The sequence below is a fragment of the Haliotis cracherodii genome, unplaced genomic scaffold, assembly GCF_022045235.1.
Source record: "Haliotis cracherodii isolate W230 unplaced genomic scaffold, xgHalCrac1.p SCAF_4, whole genome shotgun sequence".
Taxonomy (NCBI): Eukaryota; Metazoa; Mollusca; class Gastropoda; order Lepetellida; family Haliotidae; genus Haliotis; species Haliotis cracherodii.
The window spans coordinates 61,642,948-61,665,120 of NW_027266297.1; the positions used below are offsets into that span (position 1 = coordinate 61,642,948).

At 38.8% G+C, this 22,173-nt stretch overlaps 1 protein-coding gene across 3 annotated transcripts in view; it reads left to right on the top strand.

The window, feature by feature from the left end:
• LOC139479737 (uncharacterized) overlaps positions 1 to 18,257 on the top strand; it is a 132,948-nt gene extending 114,691 nt beyond the window's left edge. For all 3 annotated transcript variants that reach the window (XM_071262596.1, XM_071262598.1, XM_071262597.1), the window contains 18 exons: positions 1,020 to 1,113; positions 1,484 to 1,605; positions 3,081 to 3,262; positions 3,784 to 3,871; positions 4,345 to 4,424; positions 5,005 to 5,041; positions 5,832 to 5,929; positions 8,298 to 8,417; positions 9,547 to 9,698; positions 10,689 to 10,824; positions 11,685 to 11,819; positions 12,097 to 12,190; positions 12,495 to 12,577; positions 13,374 to 13,508; positions 14,653 to 14,772; positions 15,401 to 15,546; positions 15,817 to 15,952; positions 16,792 to 18,257. In XM_071262596.1, the coding sequence (XP_071118697.1) occupies positions 1,020 to 1,113; positions 1,484 to 1,605; positions 3,081 to 3,262; positions 3,784 to 3,871; positions 4,345 to 4,424; positions 5,005 to 5,041; positions 5,832 to 5,929; positions 8,298 to 8,417; positions 9,547 to 9,698; positions 10,689 to 10,824; positions 11,685 to 11,819; positions 12,097 to 12,190; positions 12,495 to 12,577; positions 13,374 to 13,508; positions 14,653 to 14,772; positions 15,401 to 15,546; positions 15,817 to 15,952; positions 16,792 to 16,950 (2,117 nt within the window). In that variant the 3' untranslated portion in view covers positions 16,951 to 18,257. The remainder of the gene's footprint in view (positions 1 to 1,019; positions 1,114 to 1,483; positions 1,606 to 3,080; positions 3,263 to 3,783; positions 3,872 to 4,344; positions 4,425 to 5,004; positions 5,042 to 5,831; positions 5,930 to 8,297; positions 8,418 to 9,546; positions 9,699 to 10,688; positions 10,825 to 11,684; positions 11,820 to 12,096; positions 12,191 to 12,494; positions 12,578 to 13,373; positions 13,509 to 14,652; positions 14,773 to 15,400; positions 15,547 to 15,816; positions 15,953 to 16,791) is intronic.
• The last annotated feature ends 3,916 nt before the right edge of the window (positions 18,258 to 22,173 follow it).

Genomic DNA, 22,173 nt, shown 5'->3' on the forward strand with positions numbered 1-22,173 from the left:
TACACAGCGTTATGTGGTAAGCGTTACCCCACCACGACGTTACAACCTGTACAACAGCAGTATGTATACACCGCGTTATGTGGTTACCTTTATCCCGCCACGACGTTACAGCTTCTACAACAGCAGTATGTATACACGGTGTTATGTGGTAAGCGTTATCCCACCACGACGTTACAACCTCTATAACAGCAGTATGTATACACAGCGTTATGTGGTTACCGTTTTCCCGCCACGATGTTACAGCTTCTACAACAGCAGTATGTATACACAGTGATATGTGGTTACCGTTAACCCGCCACGACGTTACAGCTTCTACAACAGCAGTATGTATACACCGCGTTATGTGGTTACCTTTATCCCGCCACGACGTTACAGCCTTTACAACAGCCTTATGTATACACAGTGTTATGTGGTAAGCGTTATCCCACCACGACGTTACAACCTCTACAACAGCAGTATGTATACACAGTGTTATGTGGTTACCGTTATCCCACCACGACGTTACAACCTCTACAACAGCAGTATGTATACACAGTGTTATGTGGTTACCGTTATCCCGCCACGACGTTACAGCTTCTACAACAGCAGTATGTATACACAGTGTTATGTGGTTACCGTTATCCCACCACGACGTTACAACCTCTACAACAGCAGTATGTATACACAGTGTTATGTGGTTACCGTTAACCCACCACGACGTTACAACCTCTACAACAGCAGTATGTATACACAGCGTTATGTGGTTACCGTTATCCCACCACGACGTTACAACCTCTACAACAGCAGTATGTATACACAGTGTTATGTGGTTACCGTTAACCCACCACGACGTTACAACCTCTACAACAGCGGTATGTAGACACAGCGTTATGTGGTTACCGTTAACCCACCACGACGTTACAGCCTCTACAACAGCAGTATGTATACACCGCGTTATGTGGTTACCGTTATCCAACCACGACGTTACAGCTTCTACAACAGCAGTATGTATACACAGTACTGTGTGTTTGTGCTTACAGCTGAAGGGATGCCTCCGTCTGCGATCGGCGGGATCGTTGCAGCTGGCCTGTTGATCATTCTCCTTGCAGTCATCATTGCTGTGGTTCTGCTCAGGTTCGATCATGCTTGTTTGCTCTGAGAAATCAATCAATATATAAAACCTTGAACATACAGGCTATGGATGTCAACGTCTCTAAATCGCAGTCAAGTGCTTGTTGTTGAACAGTCTTCAGTTCATGTGTCAGTACTTGAGCTACAATATAAGCAAGGCAAATTATGTTTACTATTTCAGGAGCAGCGTTAAAATACACTCACTCATATATGTGAACATTTAATACGTTATAGACAACTTTTACTGTGTTTCATTTGAGAATTCTATTCGAAACGAAATTAATTTTTTAACATGGTTTGCATTTCTTTTGATCTTGATTCCCTTTCTCTGTCTCTGTATCCATCACTCATCAATATGTTTGTGTTATTGTAGACGGAAATCTGGACGTAAGGAAGAACAGGGTGTTCGGAACGACAACACGCCCGCCACCACCAGCCACTCAGTTAAAATGATAACAATTAACAAATCCTCCTCTTCGCCGGCTCCGAAGAAAGGTGGGTGTTCCTGACTTTTATACCAGATTTATAATCTTACATAGGTGTCTAAAGAAGTCGAGATATGGTATAGATGCATTCATTATACAGACATTCAAAACATACTGATATGTGTCGAAAATGTGTCCATACAGTTCACACGTTTAAGGTGATGAATTCCATGTACAAGCATTTTGACCATCATATAGAGATATGAGAATTAAGCAACTATCTGATTATTAAGTCTTTGATATGCTTTTAGAAGTTGGAAGAACACGAAGACATTATACTGTCCGTGCAGTACTTACCTCGCTTCCTATTGGCGTCCCAGATATATTGTTATATTTGAACATTAATCCTAACTTGTTTGTTGTGTGTTTGTTGTTTAACGCCGCAATAATCCAGCTATATGACGGCGGTCTGTAAATAATCTGGATCAGACAATGGAGTAATTGACATTATGGGCATCTATCCACGCAATGGGGATCGATTACATGCACCAATCCATGCATCAAGTCAGCGAGCCTGACCACCCGATCCCTTTAGTCGCCTCTTACAACAAGCTAAGTCGCCTTTTACGGCAAGCATCGATTGCTGAAAGCCTATCCTACCCCGTATCTTCACGGGCAATCAGAACTTGTGACAATTCATCAGCATGTGTGTATATATATATATCAAATCAATTCACTGATGAGGACGGTCGGGTAGCCTAGTGGGTAAAGCGTTCGCTCGTCACGCCGAAGACCAGGGTTCGATTCCCGACATGAGTACAATGTGTGAAGCACATTTCTTTTGTCCCCCGCCGTAATATTGCTGGAATATTGCTAAAAATGGCGTAAAACCATACTCACCCAATAACTGATGAAGGGTCAAGACGTAGTCCTGAAATGTCGTTAGAATGTTGTTATTTCTAAAAGTTACATGTCTTCACATCTGCTTATTATTAAAACATTGTACAGCTAATGAACAACAGGAATGGTTGGAGTTCTTTGAAGGTTTTTACCATTTAATCATAATGTAGTGAAACGTTTCCAGTACTGTATCCCTGCTGCACGACACGATTCCTGTACAAAATGTCAGAGTATTATTGGCTTCATGGCCATCCATGTATGCACGACATAAAGATATCCATATTCATGATGTCATACACAATTAATCGTATGTATGCCTGTTCCGTACTCTAGCATAGCGGTGAGAAGGACAAAACAGAAGTCAAACATAGTTTGGGTGATAATTAGATGTTGTCAACAACTATGAAGAATTATATACGTGTTTGTCGTAATTTTACTTTGACGATGGGTTCTCATTTAAAGGAAGTTTCGTCAATCTGTATTGTACACAGTCATTACAATATTTACATCCAGTAATAGATTTCATTCTTAAAACTTGGTGTGTTCCCCTATTTTCTATCCAAGTATGAGATAGGGATGAATGTATGAAACATACTTTTGACAAAAATAGAATGCATATATGTAAAATAAACTTTACCTTTCAAGGGGGATCATCCCAGATTTCCCTGCTGGGGACATCTACTGACAACAACGTGGACGGTGCTGGCGAGGTGTACTACAACATAGCATCTACATCCAGGTCAGCAACGGCAGTGTCCCTGGAGGACTTCCCACAGTACGTCGGAAAGTGGCGGTCAAAGAAACAACACTTTTTTGACGAGTTTCAGGTAAACAAGGCCCACCTTGTATTATCAAGCATAATGTGCAGTTAAGAACGCGTCTAACATCGTTCTACAAATTTCAACATTTCTCTCGTGATGTAATTGTAATTTAAAGACACTGCCGTCAGCCATTTCCGAGTTTTTATATGTCGTTATATAATAGCAATAGCGTTTCATGTCACATTTGATACACTCCTACTCCCCTGCCTTATATTTGATGCTCTGAATGAAATCGTTTGAACATATTTTTCTTTATAAATATTGAAAGATATAGTGTTTGTAAATATGTTAAAATATATTGTTTGTAAATATGTAAAAATATTTTTGGTAAATTTGTATAAATATTTTGTTGGTAAAGATGTAAATGTATCAAAACAAATCAAACAAATACTCCGTGACATGATTTGGGTGAGGATCGTTCACATTAACAACAAGGCGTTTATGATGTTATCGCTGGCAATGCAACACCAATGCTGTGCATCATCGTAGATAACAAGTGGTATAAAGTTACCTTCACTTCCTTACAGAAACTTCCGAAGGACCTCATCAATGACCACAGCATGGCCTTTGCTGCTCACAATATCAAGAAAAACAGATACAAGAACATCTGCGCATGTAAGATGTGTGTTTAATATGTGTCATTTAATCACATGGAATTAACAAATGTGTCTTAAATTTGTTTTATTATAAGCTTCAGAAGGCCTACTTCAGCTTTGTGACGGTAAATATACGTCTTAATTGAGCGTTAACGTTTCAAGAAATATTATATTCATATCTTGACGTTGCATGTAAAGAGCTGGAGACGCATTGTGAACCAAAACGGATGTCAATAAATATGTAAAACAATTTAAACACTTAATCGCTTTATCAGTGGACACATTATCATCACTTATATACATAATTTGTATAATATAATATGTATAATACACACACACACACACACACACACACACACACACACACACACACACACACACACACACACACACACACACACACACACAAAAAAAAAACCCCCAAAAACAACAACAATTAGACACTTTAAATAATTATCTACCAACAGATCATGTCACGTTCTTACATTTCAGTTGACCACTCGCGAGTTGTTCTCCAGGCTGATCCCAGTGATCCTGGGGTCGGGGACTACATCAACGCTTGCTACATAGACGTATGTACCACGTACACGCTACTCATACATACACATGTGCATTGCCTATATAATCAGTAATGTTCAGACTGGTGCAGGGGAGATAACCTTGATTCCCGGATGCACAACTGCATGTAAACACTGACGTCAAGGAATATGTTTCTGGGAATATGTTTACGTCAGGAAAACAATGTTGTGAATATATAAATTGAGTGAGTGGGTATGGTTTATCGCCGGTTTTAGCAATATTCAAGCAATATCACAGCAGAAATGTGCTTCACACCTTGTACCCATGTCGGGAATCGAACCCTTGTCTCCGGCGTGACGAGCGAACGCGTTAACTACAAGGCTACCCGACCGCCCCATATATGAACTGAAATGAAACTTGACGAATTTCGTATTATGTGCAATCTTCCACCTATTCCACTGAGAATGACGTGTGTGTGCTGACTCGTTTGTGCGGAGCATTAAAGCCGAACTGTTATTACCAATGTTGATTGTGTACATGGTAATGCTAAACGACACGTTGTGATTTTTATAACAAGAACAGTATTTGCATTGATAAAGAAACACTTATTTACTGAATTCTTTTCAATTCTAGACTCCAAAGAAGAAGAAATCTTTCATCGCAGCTCAAGGTATCGTCCTCATTACGATATTTTAAAAACACATTGATATAATGTCAACAAGGTCTCCATGCAGTAAACACTTTCAAGAGGATAATTCCGTGTTTGTCCATGATATAGAAATAACAAAATATAATACCTGTCTGATTTCTACAAAAGCGAACAACAGATGAAAACACTGTGTAGGTCAACGCTTCCCGTTCTTGAAACGTGTTCAACAAAGGAGGTTAACATGTAGCATATAATCCTATAACATGTAAATCTATAGACATACTCTATGACTATGGCGCTCCATGACATGCTTCTGTGTTCCTAGCCAGTAGCCTCATGATCATATTTGATGTCTTGGAAAGTGATAAATATAAGTAAGTTTCCGTTTACAACAGTGCATAGTTTGGACAAACATATTTCCCCCCCCCGTTGCTATAACCTTTTTAGCATTATATTAAAATAAAACAACTGCACGTCTTGCCTTCGTTAAAATGCCACCAATTGAGACGTATTTCCCTCACCATACATGGGCCACAGAATATGTATCACTTAATAGATGATTGTGGGTTGCATTCGTTGCTTGTAGAGGTAGAAGAGCTTAATAAAACATTCTACTCTCATCTCATTCTCAGCTCTTTAGGTATTCCCGAAATTAATGGGCTTGTAGTTGACTTTATGGTTTTGATATTAAACATAACTTTATAACGGGGACTATATGTAAGTCGAGGAACACGTGTACCACAGAAGGAATACTTCGGTCTTTCTTCGTTGTTCTATGTTTTTGGAGTTGCTTCCATCAATCTACTCGCAGGTCCCAACGACATCATTATCAACGACTTCATTCGGATGTTATGGGAACTTGACGTTTCGAGAGTTGTCATGCTGACGAATCTGTTCGAGGAAGGAAAGGTTAGTAGAATATACACTGTAGAAATAATAGTAGTTAATGTCAATAGAGACACAACTTATGGACAATGCATTCTTTGATGTACTATTATAGCCTAGGGAATCGATAATAGTAAAATGAGGAAGGTGTTATCCATGCATTTTGTCTACTTTGCAATCCATCACCTTCAAGGAAATGTCTATCAAACTATTCAGTAGTTATTGAGTAGTTGTTAAAGGGGAAGTGTACACGCAAAAATCACTTTCTTTCTTTTTCTAAACAAAACACAATTTTAGAATTAGTTAGTATCTGTGTTTGAAAATATACACTCATTTTTTTTCACAGTGAAAGTAGGAAGCTCACAATAGTGTAAAAGTGATATGCCGTTATGAGGCCTTCGTTTTACGAGCGAAATAGGCCTGAGTTATCCCCCTTAGATTATGACGTAATTGGTGCGAATTCAACTGGGCCCCTGTCTATTCTCAACGCAAAAGATATCAAGGACCAGTTTGCGGTAAAACAACATGGTCTACGACACACTCCGGCGCAGTGGTGACTCAGCATAACACAATTCTGGCTGGCATCTGAGATGCTAGAATCACAAAACTGTACCTACACCACGTGAAGCGGCTCTACAAAAGCATGATGACGTCATAATGTTTATCAATTGGCACCAATGACGTCATATTGCAAGGGACATAAGCCATGGTGTTTTTGTTATGGAAATAGAACACTTGGTAAATGTGAAAAATATAAATCGTTTTAGTGCAATAAATATGTTAATTAAATATGATGTTTTTATATTTTTGTCTATGACACTTCTATGATAACACTTTTAATGTGGAAAAAGTACAAGAAAAAATGGTTCATTTCCGTGTGAACTTGCCCTTTAAGCTATATTCTCACATTAATCTTTACAATTGTTTACAATGTATCATATTTAATGATGTCATGTGGTGCTGAGACATGAACGTACTTTAAACAGACCAGGTGAAACAGTCAGGTGATGAACACATACTCATTATGATGTAAGTAGAATCGTCGTATAAATCATGCACTCTTTACAAGCAAAGAACAGAAATGTTTAAGAGGATTTCGAAAGCGGAATTTATATTAATGGCGTTTGGTTAACACTCAGGATTTAAGCACATGAGAAATTGAACTACCCAGCGGTCAATGGCATCCTACTTTCCTCTGCAGCATTTCGTCTCTTGGCAATAACCAGGATCTATAGTGTGATACAGTCAAAACGTATAAAATATCCTGATCAGTTTATTCAAATATTCACTCAAAGACTGAAGGATACGTATATTCAGAAATTGTCTATTATCACCAACATCTGAAAACTATCTAATGTTCAAGTCCCAATTTAAATCTGAAGAGTCTTTTAAAACACTTCTCCCTAAATTTAGATTAACGCTTTTCACGAATAGGATGTTCTTCACATAGCCTTCAGATTAAACCAGGAAGATACACAAAGGTACCAAAAGAGTTGAGAGTATGTAAACTTGCCACACACACGAAATTGAAAATGAATATAACTTAGTCTTTATATTTTCAGAATTAGGGCATTTGCGTAAACAACACTTGTGCCCTTAAATGTACCTAATACCAAATATTTATACATTTCTCGAACGGATGTCTACTGAAAATATTACTGTACTAAACCGTGTTACAGAATAAACACTTATTGGAATGAATTATATAAATACTTTATTATAAGGATTAATTTAACTATATCAAATGCACAGGCCACTATCCACACACATTTTACTATAGACCTCTGTAATGGTGAGTAAGGATTGATTTATTAATTGGTTAATATCGGTCACATATTCGCCACGATTACGAACCCTAGTATGTGAGCAAAATCAAAATGATGATATGTGTTGCAAAAGTGTTAAAGCTGCGACTGTAGGATTGTGCCAAGCATAACGAACCCTAGTATGTGAGCAAAATCAAAATGATGATATGTGTTGCAAAAGTGTTAAAGCTGCGAGTGTAGGATTGTGCCAAGCATTACGAACCCTAGTATGTGAGCAAAATCAAAATGATGATATGTGTTGCAAAAGTGTTAAAGCTGCGACTGTAGGATTGTGCCAAGCATTACGAACCCTAGTATGTGAGCAAAATCAAAATGATGATATGTGTTGCAAAAGTGTTAAAGCTGCGACTGTAGGATTGTGCCAAGCATTACGAACCCTAGTATGTCAGCAAAATCAAAATGATGATATGTGTTGCAAAAGTGTTAAAGCTGCGACTGTAGGATTGTGCCAAGCATTACGAACCCTAGTATGTCAGCAAAATCAAAATGATGATATGTGTTGCAAAAGTGTTAAGGCTGTAGGATTGTGTAAAGCAAAACTCTAGATAATTCGTGCATCATTGCAGCAAAAGTGTCACCAGTACTGGCCTGATGAGGGAGAAGAGATGTTTGGGAAGGTGTCCGTCAGTGTTAGAGACACGATACAGCACGCTGACTACACGGTCAGGAAGTTTAGCTTGAGGAAAGTGAGTATGTCAACAAAGAGTAGTAAGTGTGACAATAAATAATTATCTGTACAGTGGTGCCTTCTTTATAGGTAATTATATCGAAGAGCCTACAGGTTCGACATGTCAGTATTGCGCAGTACACGTGTGTATTACTATTGTAACGAGGTGAGGTGAAATTGGGTTTAACGTCGCTTCCAAGATTATTGCATTTATATGGCGACCTGCATGCAAGATTGTCTGTGTGTGTTTGGCTGCTTGTACTAGTCCGGACTGATGCCGATTTATAGTGCTAACTCACTGAGATACTATGCCACAGTTTAACATGAATACCCCACTCAGACACAGTATACTGACTCCGAACCGACCTGTCCTTGTTTGAGCCCCTTAATCCCGATCGCCAGAGATGGTAACAACAAGTACCATTTTTTAACGTCTTTTGGTATGACGCGGCCATGGATCGAACCCCGAACCTTCCGCTCTCCGGGCGGACGCTCTACCACTAGACCACGGAGGCGGTCACTGTTGTAACCAAAGTAAACATGACATCAACAGTGGCATATATATATATATATATATATATATATATATATATATATATATATATATATATATATATATATATATATGTATATATATTGCATCAGAAACACATATATTCTGTCAAAACTGATGTAGAGCGTGTGAAATAATGTATCCACGCGTGCTTCGTGATTTTTCATTAACCTGCTCATCCAAGGGAATAGAATTTATTGATGCCAAACTTCTTTATTATGAGGAACATCACCTGATGAAGGAGAAAGCATACACTCCAAAACGTTGTGTTCCTTATAATAAAGAAGTTGACATCCATAAATTCTCTTCTAAATTCTTTTAGACTTGCTCATCTATGACCATATACCATTAAGACTAATCATTAACACGATTTGTCATTAACCAAATTTTGCTGTGATGATATGTCACACTTGCTTTTACCTCTCCACGCATAGCGGATCCAGCATGTAGCTAAATGAAATCAGTCGTGCACATCTGAAAAATCGTATTGACCTTAACACTAACGGTTACTATTTTTCACTTTTCAGTGAGTGGAGTACCCTCATTCCGCCTCCGTTTTATATCAAATTAACTGTATTAATTCCTGTACGTGTAGGAAGGATGCAAGGCGCGGTCGGTGACACAGTTCCACTACACAGCGTGGCCAGACAAGGGGGTACCAAAGTCGGCTTGGTCCCTCCTAGACTTCCGGGACATGGTCATGAACGTCCGGTCGTCCGTTGATAGTCCAGTCGTCGTCCACTGCAGGTAAATACACGCTTCGTTTTATGTGAAGGATAACCAATTGTAAGAATGTCTCAAAAGATCTATTCATGGCACCTTTTTTATGTGGCAGGCCCCATTTAACTTATAAACTCGTATAAGTATATGTTTTACCTTACAGCAACAGATGTGAAATTTTCCCTGAATCGAACTTCGATCACCTATGACATGATCGCGGAACAGTCCCAGTGATGGGGCTATTTTCACGATGCTCCTTCAACGATCATATTATCAGCTGATGGTTTTAGTACCCAAGAACTGGTTTATGTTTACGAGAAACTGTTTTACCCACACATAACCTTATCTACCGACCTTATACTCAGTAAGAGTGCCTCCGTGGTCTAATGGTAGAGTGTCCTCCCGGATAGCGGAAGGTCCGGGGTTCGATCCCCGGCTTGGCCATACCAAAAGACGATAAAAGATGGTACTTGATGTTACTCTGTCTGGCGCTCGGCATAAAGGTGCTAAAACAAGGACTTCTCGGAGTCAGTATGGGGTATTCTGAGTGGGGTATTCATGTTAAACTGGCATGGCATCTGAGTGGGCTAGCACTATAAATCGTCATCAGTCCGGACCATTACAAGCAGCCACTCTCTCACACGTGCATGCACGTCGCTATATAAGTGCAATAATCTTTGACGCGACGTTAAACCACATTTCACCTAACTTTTAGTTATCATGAGTACTCACTGGGGTTCGCGAAGATAGCTTCTTATTCCCTTTACAATGTTCAAACACGAAGCTGTCTTTTCGACGTTACGTTTTTGCTCATCTAATTCATATATGTCCTTTTTCACACTTAGAGTTGTTAGATCCTTGTTCTTCTTGTTCTGCGTATTTCATATTCTCCTCCGGAGGAAATACTCTTTTATCTATATCGATTGTACATTGATTGAACACCACGTGGATATCACGGCGCTCTATGTCACGGTCACGTTTAACACGTAATGATTTATTTACGATAACTCGTTTCAGCGCTGGGATAGGACGAACGGGTACGTTTATAGCTCTCCAGTATCTCAAGGAAGAAGCGGAACTCAGTGCCTTGCAGGATGTGTACACGTGTGTGTGGAGCCTCAGACATCAACGTGTCAATATGGTGCAAACGAAGGTGAGATCATTATACCTTTAACCCATCTTCCCGAGGCAAGAGAGTTAACTGACTTTAAAAGTCCAGTTTCCAGTTTCCTTGCCGAACCAGGCTGGAATTACTGGCCTCGATCGTAGCGCCACCAGTGGCTATTACCAGTTATGTGCCTTCTAAGCCTCTCCTATGGACCAATCAGATTCCACCGCTCGTATCACACGCGTTTGCTTCACACAAAATGGTGGCGCCCAGTCAGGACGATCTGATCGATAATCCAAATCTACATTGTGATAAAACGGGCCTTACATCGCGAAATGCATCAGATCACGTGAGCACCTTGATTAAAAACATGAACAAATTTGGAAAATATCTTCTGATAATGAGTCGGAGGTGCACATGCTTTGCAAATCCTGCAATCGACCGAAATCTGCATGGGAGTTAACGAACCGGATTTCGATTTCGGTGCGCGATTTTGATTGGACTATGCATAGACTCGCTAGGTCCTGCCAAACTCCATAATACCAGCCTAGTTCGGCAAGGGTGGAAACTGGACTTTTATAGTCAGTTGACTCTCTTGACTCGGGAAGATGATCTTAACCATAACCATACATTCTTTAACTACAAACACACAATCACGCGAACGATACATAATCCGGCGAAATATAATCAGGTCGTAGGCATTCGGTAAAGATGATGGATTTAGGATATCGCTGATTTTGAGAGCAAAGGGACATAACTCTTACCAACATAATAAGTAAAGATTCGCGGATTATGCCACGTGTTGTAAGAGGTCAACTTCACCATTTTCATACTGTTTGTTTCAAGTGATATCCGATACTTATATTAATACACATTAATGTGGTGCCGTATATATGTCTGTTCAGAACCAATACGTCTTTATCCACGAAGCTGCTCTGGGGTCATTGATTTCAATGAAAGGCGTGTCATCAGTTGACAAGTTCCGTCAGCAGTACGACAGTCTCATCAATGACCAGCAACGTTTACAGAGGGAGTTTCAGGTAGGTTGGGCTGAACCAAAAGAAATCATGACATCATCATAGGGGATATTTTATGAAAAAAAGATCGAATCCTAGATTTACACCATCAATGATCTTAGATCTCTCAACTTCATACCCCATCCTGGCTTTCACCAAAGCGGTAATCGTGTATTACTTGAATAATTGAAATCTCCCCGGCATCAAACTGACAGAACGCGATGTTACTAACATACTAGACACAGTGTGGTATATCTCATCTCAATCACTCATCTAAACCTATCTATTTTCTGGGATGCAGACCCTGCAAGACTACCCGTTCTGTGACTCTGAAGGAGAGTACAGCAGAGCGCTAAAGAACAGTGAGAAGAATAGAAGCGACACGATATTGGCAGGTAGGACAACGCTCTTGAAAGGCCAGTTATTGTTTCTGAGTCCTGTTTGGGAGAACCGATATGAACAGAATCTAGTAATATTACCGCTTCGTTTTTGAAATGCAGAATATTTGGAACATCAATAGTCGGTTTCAAAATTTGTTTGCTGCTGGGAATCGAACCTGGGTAGTCTTCATGGTGCATGTTAACCGTTAACCACCCCTAAATTATTAGTGGAGTAATCTTTTACACTTGCGGCCATGTATTAAAGCGGTATTAGATTTGACATACATGCTTACAATCGTTGTGTCCTTTGTTTGATTAGGTGATTCTTCCCGAGCAATTCTCATGCCACGTGCTGAATATGACGACATGGGCGGCACGTACATCAACGCGGTCTTCCTACCCGTGAGTATACGTAGTGGATGTAGCATCAGTGGATGCGCTCACCTGTTGTACGGTCATGACTAATACAATGATATTAAACCGTGTATGAAGCAGTTAAATACACAACAAAAACACAACCGTATTTTCTATTAAGTCTTCAGCTTTACTACTGCAAATCCGGTTGTTCAACAGATTAGCATCTACTCTTTTTTTCAGTTTTTCTAATAATTAAGTTTCAGCTTTATGACAATTCAAACGAGAATCTATCATGATATACGTCGATAAAATACAATCAGTGAACTCGAACTCATGTTACAGTTATCTCAATGATGTAAAGTTTTGATCCTGACAGAATCGTTCTCAACATGGCATGTCTCGACCTATGGATAACTCGACGTGTAATCTATGTTTGCTTGTTGGTTGTTTAGCGACGGCAAGGGTTGGTTACTGAAGATCAATTCCAAACCGCATCTTAACTGGTGTCTGTCTATTCAATGACCCAATGGTTTTAAGAAAGAGTTTTAAATTTTGAAATTACATACGAGTTGAAAAGAAACCTCAAGTCATATTACATTCAGGTGTTCTATATATAGAACAAGCTGCAGCTAAATAATACGATATTGGAATACATAATTCCTGATATAATAATGTTTTCGGATTCATTCCTACCATTGCATCCAAGTCCTTTAAGTTATATTATTGTTTTTTATCTGAATTGGCTTCGTAGCATTTGGATAGGGGAGGTAACTGACAATTGATTTGATGTACACTACAGGGCTGTTATTAATTTGATTATTACAATGTTCGTTGACTAAAGGGCTTCGAGAAAACTCAGAAGTTCCTCCAAACCCAAACTCCCCTGGCGAACACAGTGTTCGACTTCTGGCGCATGGTGTCCGACTACAAGGTGGCCAGGATCATCATGCTGGATGACTACACAGCCAAGGATGAGGTAACAGCGTCTCAAGTGTAACAAAGCAGATGCAGTATGCAAATTAATAGGAGATAATTCGAATGTTTGTGTGCATGGGGAAGGAAAAGGAAATTCTATCAAAGAGGAAAAAGATATATTGTCACAACCTTTATGGCAAAATACGTATATAAGAATAGGGATGTAATGTGTCCCCAAAACAAAAATGGTTCCTATATAGTAGTATTTATAGAATTATACCTACAAACGAGTTACCGTACACGTATGGGATATAAAGAATCATTTCTTTGCAATTGTTGCAAACGCGAGAAAAACAAACCTTCGTGCTCATGTAACTTGAGTGCAAAATGGATCAAAGACAAAACTGAAATAGAACTAGAATTTTCAAAATTGACATTTGTTTTAGGATATAAAAAAACAAACCGAAGTGATGTGTTAAATCATATCATAACTGTAACAAAGCAAAATATACTCAAATCAAACATTTCCGACTCCATACTAAATTTCCAACACATATTACATCGACAGAAATATATCATATTCACAATGTAAATACACACAGTTCATGAAATTTTGGGGGCGGTCGGTTAGCCTGGTGGTTAAAGCGTTCGCTCGTCACGCCGAATACCCGGGTTCGATTCCCGACATGGGTACAATGTGTGAAGCCAATTTCTGGTGTCCACCGCCGTGATATTACTGGAATATTGCTAAAAGCGGCGTTAAACCATACTCACTCATTCACTCATGAAATTTGGTCACTCTCTCACCACCTATTCGTGTAAACCCACGAACTTACATAATCCAAAAAGATCCCTTAGCATCCTGACACTGGAATAGTTTTGTTTGTTTCTATCCATAGATATACTTGAAACTTGTATTGATTTAAGAATGCATGTGAACTATATTCTGTAAACTTCTTGTTCGTGTACTGCAAAAAGAAATAAAAACATTAAAAAAATAAGAAGAAGATAAACATTCCTTGTTTATCGTACAATGGAGATGTCTGTTGTAGATGGCTTATGATTATAGAAATGTTTTTTGTTGCTTCTATTCAGTGTTGATGCAGGTTACCTTTGACCGATGTATGATGCAGAGACCGGTTTGTGATGTTGTGACTGATGTGTTATGAAGTGACTGTTGTGTGATACAGTGACCTGTGTTTCAGGATGCAGCTGTGTACTGGCCGGATGTACACACTCCACTGGAGATCGGACCTTTCCATGTGAAATGCATAAACATTTCCAAGAATAGTGAAGTCGTCTTTCGACAGCTGGAACTCAGAGAGGTTGGGTTACTACGAGACATTGCAACTTTTACTTTACATATAATCCTGTTATGACACAAAACTTTTACTTAAATGTCCGTAGGCTACACAGATTAAAGCTTCTATATTTTTATGACAAACATTTCAACGTATTTAATGCTCCTTCACTACATATAAAGGAACATGCGCTATACTGTGTTTCATGACGAACGGTCAGAATTTGCCTCCAGATCTAGACTTGGTGTATAAAAATACAATTGCAATCCAATATAGTCCATTTCAAAGAGTGAGTGAATGAGTATGGATTATGCCGCTTTTAATAATATTACAGAAATATCACGGCGGGCGACACCAGAAATGGGCTTCACACATTATACCCATCTGGGCAATCGAACCCGGGCCTTCAAATTCAAAGAAATACCAACGTATTGATTTTCTTTTCTGGATTTGCCTTCTTGTTTGAGGAACAAAAATACAAGCGTCCTAAACACCTTCACAGTTCATGATACGTCCTGTCTCTGAGTGCAAGTGATGAACCAAAGCGAAATTTACTGCCGAGAAAACCATTTGACATATAAACACTGGATTCACGTATGCAGCTTTCATATGTTCATTTCCAGGCTGCACATTACGATGTTCCTTGTTTCAGGACGATTCCACCATGAACATAGCTCATTACACAGCAAGGTTCTGGCCAGAGGGAGGCACACCTTCATCAGATTCGCTCCTGCAGTTTGTGCGCATGTCGGAAGTCACGACCACAAGAGACAAATGTCCGATAATAGTACACTGCAGGTTGTGATTTATTCATTTATATATCCCCAATATTTAAAAAAAAATGTAACGAATGCATGTTCTCAGTATCAAGAGTGCTATTTACTAACTGAATAGTGGCTATGTTACTCTCAACGGGAGTATGGTGGTGATGGGTAGACAACGAAAAGAAAATTTGTGGTCACTTTTGTTAACCAAAGGATTGTCGGATACACGTCACAGAAATACTCATGTGTTCCAAGCAAATACAGGAATATATGACTCTATATGTATATGCGCGGTTGACTCTAGGTCCGGGGCAGAAAGAAGTGGACTCTTTTGTGCAGTGGCGGCCATCTTAGAGCGAGTGACGGTTGACCAGACTGTGGCTGTTCCTGTCGTCGTTGGAAATAACAAGGCTATCAGGAAGCATAATATCCCCAATGTGGTAAGTCGGAACATTACTGCTGCACACACTTGAGAAAAACATCAGCGAGAACCTCTCGTTTCGGGACAATAGGCGCTCCGCCTCGACCACAGAATCCATTTTCATTAACAGGGCACTGCAGTGGTGTGTGACGTGAGTATTCGTCAATGTCTTCTCGAAACATGCACTGCAGCTAATAAGTATTCATTCCAGTTTCGCAGGTCAGCGGGTTCAATTTTCAGATCGTGATTTACGTTTTGTTTAGCAGTATAAAAAAGTCTATAAAATACTAATTATAAAGGATAAACTGATGCACCATGTCATTTACCATTATGTCCTCCTTGTAAGCTTAATGCAGTAAGATGACATTAACGTTTTTCTTGTATGTGATGCATGTACCTAGAGTAGATGTTTGATGTTTAACGCCGCATTCAGCAATATTCCATCTATATGACGAAGTCTGTAAATCATGACATCGATCTACGCTCATGGGATACGATGACATGCATCAACCATGTCGCATGCCTGACCACCTGATCTCGTTAGTCGCCTCTTACGACAAGCATAGTCGCCTATTCTAACCCGGATCTTCAGGGGTACCTCCATTAGAAAAAGATGTAAATATATCAGAAATGAGAGTGCAGTAATTTAATTAAATAATTAATATGTTGAACACTCAAGATACACAAACAAAATATGATCGAAACCTATGTAAGCCTCTTAAATCTATTTTCGAGCACTTGGCTGTAGAACTAGAACATTCAGTTCCAAAAACAGTATTTTGTCCATTTATTATTCTTTTACCAAGAACAAGTCAATTCTTTCCCACCACCAAAAGTATGTTTTTATTCTGTTTTAAGTCCCAGTACACGCTGTGCTACAAGATGGTTGCTGAACACTTGGCATCAGAAGCAGTCTATTCCAACAACGGCGTTGTTGACAGTGAAGATGTTGCTGATGAAGAAGGCGATGAAAATGTGTATTCTAGCATAGAGGAACCGATCTACTCAAACCAGTAACACGACGGAGAGTACTGCTACACAGAACTTGTTAGAAACAGAAACTGACCTGAAAGGAATGTTAAAATAGTTTCTGCGATGTTACTTTATTCAATACCACGTGTTTCATGCGACATGTTTTGAACACTAAATGTTTTGCCTTTGCGATACAAACATGTTTAAAAGGAAGAATTGTTGGACAGTAATATTCTTGTGACAAGAATTTGTTTTGAAAAGTGAGATATATTTGTTGTTAAAGTATGTTATTATTAGTATTATTATTTGATGCCACATGTTTATGCTTTTTAGCTGATAATCAACTAGATTCCCATAGTGCTCAGTAGACATAAAAGAGAACTAAAGAGCGAGTTGTGGTTAATATGTCAAACGAAATTGAAAAGTGAACGTTTACTGGTATTCATGAAATTGTATTTAAGTATAACAAGTGATGAAGATATCACTACAGGTTTCATTGTTCATATAGGCTGTTGACATATCATATCAATATGATTTTAAAAAATATATGCACTGTTTGTTTTCCTTCCAGGGAGCTTCGACAATTAGGGCATCCCTTACAGTACACTTTCAAAGCTTTCAATTCAAGAGTGATGTTAGGTTCAGGGCACGGTAGAGTTATTATTCATACATCTGTTTTCAACAGCAGTTGGAACAAATAACATGACAGCACAAATCAACAGGACTATTTGTAATGATCTAAAGTCTGATGATATTTTATATTGTAACCAGCTTTAAGTATCTGAAATGGTCCCAATTCCCGTTTTACGCCTGAGAAACACGTTATAGTGTCACGTAAATGAGAATAAATAAAAACGGGTTCCATTTGTCATGACTACATGATGCCATATTCAGGTAAACGACAGATGACATGGATAGAAAATTCCGAAACTATATTCACTGTACTAGGTCTTGTTTCTGTGATTTTGTTGTCAGTTTGTCTTTTTAATTTATCCTAATTAATACATATGTATCACTACCATGTCATCTGTGGTAAATCCTTGTATATAATTACCATGTTACTATTCTTTGTCGACAGGACGTGTATAATTATTAAGTTGTTTTCATCAAGATATGGCTGAAACATTGCGGTGCGATATAAATTTTAACTCACTCACGCACGCACGCACTCACTCTTCAGCATTCCACTCACCGCCCCTTTCACAAGTTATTTTTATACACTGTCCCTTACAGAACTTTTGAATGTACATATATGAATTTGCTGCTGAGGTCTTGCCTGTAAACATGAACAAATTGTTCCTGTTACCATCTGTGTAAGCTTTTTATAACGAATAAAATATTTTTTTTATTCTGCCTTGCCACATTTTGTCTTGAGGGCTAATGCAAATGTAGTAGACTAGATCACGGATAGTGTTCATAAACTGACGCGGGTGTTGAGTTAGCTTCGTGTGTAAGGCAATGCGACCATTTCAACGTTTATGTTAGTAGTACAAAATGTGGACCTTCATACGACCTTATGCTTCTTCTACATACATGCGGGCGGTCGGGTAGCCTAGTGGTTGAAGCGTTTGCTCGTCACGCCGAAGACCCGGGTTCGATTTCCCACATGGGTACAATGTGTGAAACCCACTTCTGGTGCCCCCAGCCGTGATATTGCTGGAATATTGCTAAAAGCGGCGTAAAACCATACTCACTCACTCATTCACTTTTACACATATGCTTGACCTCACAATGAGGGAGGGACATTATGAACAGGTTCGTCCGACCTTAGATACGAAAGCAAAATGCAGAGACAAAATTCGGCATCCGTCCGACATCTTATGTCGATTTGTCATCCCTCTACATAGCAAATAGGCAACGGTGACACGATTCCATTCTGGTCAGATGATCTTGTGGTCTGGGGGGAACAATGGAAGGCTCATCTTAACAGGGGCTGCTGGTAACAAAATTGAACGTATGGACATTTTTGCTTATATCTACCGCTACGGTATAATATTTCACACAAATACAAATCATCTCAATATTTATAATGACATGCGAATATGGTACTTGTACAAAAGTGACCCTAAGAATCGGAGGACACAGAGGATATTTCATGTGTTGAGTGAAATATCATGTTTCTCTCATCGAGTGACGGTGGATAGGAGACACTTTCCCGACTGGCATAGTGACGAGTGAAAATATCTCCTTTTCCCCTGTCGCGAGATGAGGGAAACATTATAGTTCACTGTTTATCATATACTTTTTGTGTATTTTTATCCCGGAAAATTAAATTATTTCATTACAAATGTAAAACCTTGAAACGTAAATTCTCCCTACATAACACACAGGGAGGGTTCACCATCCCTTGTATTTGCGAATACAAACGTAGGTTCGCCTTAAATAGTTATAATATTTAGGGTCACGAAAAGTCTTTGCCATACAATTCGATATGGTTTTATACAAAATCAACTTCAGCAAAAAATATTCTTGCAAACTAGGAGACCGCTGTTGGAAGCCGAAGAATACACGCTGGTCAAGGAACAAAAATGGTGCTCAAGGAAAAATTAACAGTATATAACGAAACATTTTCGAGAGAATAACAAACGGAGAGAAGTGATATTAACTCCATAAATGACCATCATTATTTTGCCTTGTCAATGTGGAACTAACGTAAAATGACGTCAACAGCTTGTGTACGGGCTTGACACTTACGATAAAGGAAGAAAATTAAAGTGGAGTAACTCTTGTATGACAAAAGTTCCGTCTAAGTGTTATGTTCACTGCAGTGAAATATCAAGTGTTATGTTCAGCTCAGTGAAATATCAAGTGTTATGTTCATTGCAATGAAAATATCACTTTTCACAACTACAGAAAACTCTTTCACACTGAAGTATATAATAAATAAATAATAAGCAAATGTGTTTTCCATGATGAAAGTAGTTTTATTCAAAAGACATGTTTTAAAACTAATCTTTTAGCAAGTTTGTTGATGATATGTTAGTTTGAGATAACAGTTCGCAGAAAAATGTGTCTCCTACAAGAATCCGCACAGGTTCTTTCAAAATATATCCAGCTACACTACTCGTCTTCTGTTTGATTATGTCTACCGTGTTTATGTATTCACAGCTTGGGGACCATTTCTAATATTCTACCCATGAGTCGTCTGTGGCTTCCTATCCATTAAGATGTATATTACACTTACAACATACGTGTCCCCTCTGTTGTGATAGACTAATCCTGCATGTGCCAATCTCTTAGTGACTGTTTCATCTGTTTCGGCCATTTCTTGAACGTAGACAGTCGTGTTTCAAACAGATTGAAATAGGTAGAACTGGATCTATATCCCACAGAATCTGTGCAACGGTCTCCCAGCATGATATGTTACTCCCAGTTCACACAAGCGTTCGTTTGTCACGCCGGAGACCCGGGTTCGATTCAAGCCAATGTGTAGAGCAGAAACGACAGGTTAAACGTGTTAGACAGTTTATCCAATGGAGTGGGACAACGTGAACTGTGATGTGATGCGAAAAGTATTTCTTGCCAAATATCTTCAATCAGGTTACTTAAAAGTCATTCTGATGAACTCTTATCACAGCATTTTCGTAGAGGCTATTCCTTTTGATAAACGTTGGGATGTTGGACTATGTCTACATGTACATGACCCAAATATAGTATTTTCAGATGGAGACGAGTGATAGTTTGAAACGTAAAACAAATTTGAAATCTGAGCAAAATTAGCCGTTTTTGACTGCGAATTTGTCCAATTTGCATATTTTTCGGAAATATAATTTTAGTATTTTCTTAAAGCTATCAATTTATTCATGGTTGAGTTACAACATATGTTATATAGCATTTTTCGGGGACACGAAAGCACGCGTGTGTCATCGTGTTGAAACTTCCAATGTGAGTAGGATGTGCAAATATACATGCTAGATGTTGCTATCAATAATAAATTAATATTCAATGTAGGCAAGATGTGAGATGAGGTGAGGTGAGGTGAAATTGGGTTTAACGTCGCTTCCAAGATTATTGCACTTATATAGCGACGTGCATGTGTTTGTGGCTGCTTGTACTAGTCCGGACTGATGCCGATTTATAGTGCTAGCTCACTGAGATACCATGCCGCAGTTTAACAAGAATACCCCACTCAGACACAGTATACTGACTCCGAGCCGACCAGTCCTTGTTTTAGCCCCTTAATACCGAGCGCCAGACAGGGTAACAACATGTACCATCTTTTAACGTCTTTTGGTATGACACGGCTGGGGATCTCCGCTCTCCGGGCGGACGCTCTACCACTAGACCACGGAGGCGGTCCAGGCAGGATGTGCACACAGTATACATGTTATATGTAGTTATTAATAATAAATTAATATCCCATGTGAGCAGGATATGTACAGAGTATGCATGTCAGATGTTGTTATCAATTGTCTTTTTTATTTTCTCTGTGTCCGTTATGACTTTTTTGTGTTACCGTTTTGACTTTTTCCTGTCGCCGTTTAGACTTTTTCCTGTCGCCGTTTTGACTTTACCTTTTTCGGTCGTTCTGATATGAGGCCGTTTTGACCCGCTCCCGTTCGCTGTGACATATACACATTACATAACCACAGCTAATTATTCGATTGGTTCCAAATAAACATGATAAAGAAGCGAAAGTCTGTCGTTTTTTACGGATATATAGAAATTTACAATGCGTCTACCAAAAACGGAGACAAATAACACTTTCAGAATGCCGACCAACACTTACGAATATCTTTTGAGAGTGATGTATATGTCGAATATGCCTGTGTTCACCAGGATATAACGCAATGCAAACTAGTTCTTAAATATGTATACATCTGCATAAATAGACGATTAGTTGGTATTCGGAAATAAATATTGACAATATTGTGGTATGTCATCCTCTCAAACAATTTACATGAAGCTGTTCCTTACATGTGTCAGAACTGTATACACATTTATTAAACACAAGGACAGGATAAAATCATTCACATGTAATGATGTAATTCTTAGCGATAATGAGACAAGAAACCACGGAAGATAAAAGCAAAGACACCTGCATGCCGGCAATTACATATTCGCAGCCTTAATATAGTTAAGAATAGCAAAAACTATATAGATAATAAATATGAATACATGTCTTTTCCCCCATTTCTTTTCAACGACGAGTATTTTACTTTTATGCAAAATCGTTACAATCTGCCTGTGATACTATCCTTCATTTGATATCTGATAAGATATGGCTAAACAAAAAACAGAACATTATTTTAATTTCTTTATTATTAT